This window comes from Carassius auratus, chromosome 11 (genome assembly GCF_003368295.1).
Source record: "Carassius auratus strain Wakin chromosome 11, ASM336829v1, whole genome shotgun sequence".
Lineage (NCBI taxonomy): Eukaryota > Metazoa > Chordata > Actinopteri > Cypriniformes > Cyprinidae > Carassius > Carassius auratus.
Genome location: NC_039253.1, coordinates 12,673,222 through 12,677,705, shown reverse-complemented (window position 1 = coordinate 12,677,705; position 4,484 = coordinate 12,673,222). Strand labels below are relative to the sequence as shown.

Below are 4,484 nucleotides of genomic sequence, written 5' to 3'. Positions count from 1 at the left end.
CCCATCTCTTGTCTTCAGATGTGCGACTGCAGTTTGTGTGTGAACTTGTGTCTGATTTCAGCCTCTGCACACAACAATTGAGGATTTTTTGTAGAGGGCAAAATCCTCTCTTTTACATGTGCATTCACACCTATACAACAATCTGAAAGGGTTTCAATTGAGCTCAGTGTTTCAGGTGGGGGAAGTGACGCCACACACTGACAACTGTTCAGGAAGTGCTGATAGCCCCAGCCAATGATTAAGGATCTGGCCTGCTAACTCAGAGGCTCCATGATAAATCCCAAGTATGAGCGACCCAGGAAAAAATTCATTATTAACTGTGCATCTAAACACCCTCACAGAATATGTAAAATATAATTCTAACAATATATTTTACACTTACTTTATGAGACTTCTTAATAAAGAAATTCCTGATTAATATCTTGTTAACAATAAACATAGAGATGAAAATATTTCAAGTAAAAATTATTAAAATGTAATTACAATTTATAGAAAGAGATGTAAATATTTACAGACAGACAGAAATTCTTTTGATTATATTAATATTGTCACTCATTTTCTAGCATTATATAACATTATTGTGGATATATCCTGTAGGATATACATAATATAATTAGTCTGGTTGAAAAAAAAATTATAATAATAATACACTTTAATATATATATATATATATATATTAGGGGTGTAACGATACGCGTATTCGTATTGAACCGTTCGGTACGACGCTTTCGGTTCGGTACGCGGTACGCATTATGTATACCGAACGGTTCGTTGGAGTAATTAATTATATTTGAAAAAAAAAAAAAAAGAGAGAGAGAGAAATATAATGATATGCGTTCAACAAGGTAGCCCAATAACCCAAACAACGTAACAGGCAACGCCCCTGACACTCCCGAAGAAGAAAAAAACACCATCTTATATGTTTATGTTAGGCTACTCAGCAGGCGCTCGCTCACTCAGTACGCGCTGAAGGCTCGTTGCAAAATAGCCAATGCGTTTAACAGACTAGAAATGAGAAGATCCTCCAATAACCAACAGGTCTGGTGTTTGGGTGCACTTTGGATTCCCTTTAAGCTATAATGGTGATGGCAAGAGAGTGGTGGATAAATAAACAACGGTATGTCGCATCTGCAACATGACAGGGTACACCAGCGGGATTACAAAAAAAAAACAAAAAAAAAAACACCAGCGGGAATATCTGGGATATATGCGTCAGTACTATCTGGGAAAAGACGAAAAAAAGGAGAAACATGCACGCAGCAAACTATCCCTGCAGCATTTAGAAACTATAGCTTACAGGGAATCCAACCCAAACACCAGACCTGTTGGTTATTTTAGGATCTTCTATTTCTGGTCTGTTAAATGCATTAGACATTTTGCAACGAGCCTTCAGCGCGTGCTGAGTAAGCGAGCGCCTTAGGGGCCGTTCACATATCGTGCCTAAAAACGCATGGAAAACGCTAAGCGCGTCTTTCTCCTCCTTTCCAAAGCGCTTGGGCAGAAGCGCTCATGAGGCGTCTGCCTTTGCTAAGCAACAATGACGTGCTCTCTCCATGAGACGCGGAAATTTCAGCGAAGGATAAATGGATTTGCAGCTCTAAAAATCGCTTGCAGTAGCGCTGCTACTAAATTTATTTCAAAATTGCAATCCATATACAACTATGATCAGCTGATCCTTCATCTTGGCTGAGCTCTCAACGTTGTTACAGGAAAGGATGAAGCTGATTGGTTAGTTCTTGTCACATGACCCGCGGTGCGCTTGCGGCATTCTGAAAAGTTGAGATGTTTTTACATTTTGCTGTATCTAAAACGTATCGAACCGAACCGAACCGTGACATCAGTGTATCGTATCGAACCGAACCGTGAATTTTGTGAACCGTTACACCCCTAATATATATATATATATATATATATATATATATATATATATATATATATATATATATATATATATATATATATATCAAGACTATTTTTTTTTACTATTATTATTTTGGTAGTAATAATGGTTAATCATGACGACACTGTTTTATGATTTTAATTTAAGTTGAAAAGGTCAAAATCACTATAATTTCCCCCTTCCTGTCTGTTTAGTTACAGTGGTGAAAGAGCCACATTAAGACCACCCTGGAGGAAACCGGTATTGTATCAGAAACAGGCTTGAGGTTTACACTCATGGTCACACATACCCACAACAAACAGCTTAGGTTTCACACAATCTGTATTCAACTGGTTTTCAGTGACTAATATTAAAATGAGTTTCTGTAATTATCTCCCTGCCGTTTCCCAGCTGAGGATTCACCCAATCAAATTGATCTCCACCTAAAAATTTCACTTCCTGTCAGCTCACCAGACTCCTGGCGCCAAAACCTGCTACCTGAAATATCTTGCACACCTATGCTGTGCAGATCCACCCCCACAACCCAACATTTACAATCAAAGCAATGAATCATACTAACTCATGCCGGTCATTTATGAAGGCTATTCACATGCTTTTGGGTCAGTCTAAATCTTTGATAACATGTACTTGCTTCTAAAATTCTAACATGCTTTTTTAGGCCCTGCAAAACCACCAGAGCCTGAAACACAATAATATACTATTTAAAGAAGTGATTAAAATTCATGCTCTGAGGCCTGTGGACTCTAGTTTCACATTAATAATTTCTCATTGAGGTCTACTGATGTTAGTCTTGAATGGTGTAATGCTGGGACTTTAAGCTTGAAAATTACATAGTCTGATGCTGGCTAGTAGCCTAAATGTGTGTGTATGTTCATGGGAAAACTAAATTTCATGACTCATGGACATGTTCAGACAGATCTTGCTGACTAATGAAGGGAAATTACACTTGACCCTAGTGTTTCCAGCTGATGCCTTTTTCATCGCCTACACGGGAGTAACAGATAATGTTATGTTATAGCAAAATATTGGGTTTAGGATCTGTATTACTGTATGATGACTAAGTTATAGTCACATATCACAAACATGATCTGACTGAACCCTGTTGCTTAATCTTGAGTTCCTTAGAAATTTTTATGGAAACTGTATTTTAAAGCTGAATTAGATGACTTAATAGCCTAAATAATAAATATCATTATAAAAATGTATTAAAAAAAATCTCGAAATCATGGGAAATATTTAAGCTACTTATATTTACTGAATATTTCTGGTTAGCCTAAATCTTTTTGACCAGAAATTGTTCATTATAAGACTGTTGTTTAATCAAGGAACTTTGCTGGTTAAAATGTAGAAACAACTTCAATAGATTTTTCCCTCACAAAGATTATTCCAAACTAGTCATGCAGAGTTTGAAACGTTTTGTTTTTAAATGAAACATTTACAACAGGATGCTTTTTAAACATTTGCATGTTTATTGCAACCAATGAACACTGAAATCAGCTTCACATGATACCAGTCCATCAAGTCCTTCTTAAATTAATATTATCAATACATAATGAATGGTGCAATTTATCAGTGCAACAGTGACATTTAACACATTTTGGCAAAGACATTTTCAAGTGTCACAGCAGTGTTTTGTCTCATACGCCATCAGCGTTGTTCTTGTTTGAGGTTGTAAAGTTCGTAGACTTCAGAGCCTATCTTCCCAGTTCAAACGTGAGTCAACGGAGTCACCTGACTCCTCTCACTGAACAATAGCAGCTCTGGTGATTCCATTGCGCTTGGGATCACAGTATCCACCACCTGTCCTGTATTCCTGCTGATCCTGCCCTTTCTTGGAGCTCATATGGCGAGCTGAGCCGGCCGCACAGGTGTCGGGCTGCAGAACCGGTCCGTGTCGAACCGAACCAGTTTGTCCAGGAAATTCCCATCGAGGGAAATCGATTCTCGGAAAGATCCAAAGCGCATCTTGCTCAACACGCCACGACGGCTCGATTTGATGGGAAGGAAGTCAGAGTTTCAGTCTGGCGACAGCTGTTTCCATTATTAGTCCTCAGAACCTCGCCCTGGAAATGTTGCTTCTCCTCATCCGTTTCCATTTTTGCCTTCTTCAGAGGCAGAAAGTCAGCCTCGAGCGCCGTCTTGCCGCGGCGCTTCCTGGAGTGCTGTTCAGAAGCGCATCGGTTCTCTTTGTCCTCTTGTAGAGTCTCTTTAGGTTTCACTGCGACCTCCTTCGGAGTGTCTTTACTAATCTCCATGGGTTCCTCTGGAGCCGCTTCGGGGGCGCACGGAACGACCTGCTCCTCCTCCGCGTCTCTGAGCAGCTGCGCGGTGTGGTAGATGTCCCGCGCGGCTCTCACGGTCATGGAGAGCAGGAGACTCCGGTGAAGTCTCAGTCCCCCGCGCTGGGTCCTTAATGAATACAGTTTACTAATAGAGAGAGCCATGATTCTCTTGGCCTCGACGTCCATTGTGTTGACAGTGTATCGGAATCTTTCAGTTCTAGACCTGTTGTCTAATTTTTAAAACCTCGGCGCTTTGAGGTCTTCACAGTGGATTGCAGAACTAAAAGTTTTCTTCTCTCAGG

The 4,484-nt window shown here is 39.8% G+C and overlaps 1 protein-coding gene across 1 annotated transcript; it reads right to left on the bottom strand.

Annotated features, from left to right (window-relative positions):
* Positions 1-3,346: 3,346 nt before the first annotated feature.
* Positions 3,347-4,484, bottom strand: ier2b (immediate early response 2b). The gene has a single exon (XM_026275427.1). The coding sequence runs from the start codon at positions 4,366-4,368 to the stop codon at positions 3,871-3,873; it is 498 nt and encodes a 165-aa protein (XP_026131212.1). The 5' UTR covers positions 4,369-4,484; the 3' UTR covers positions 3,347-3,870.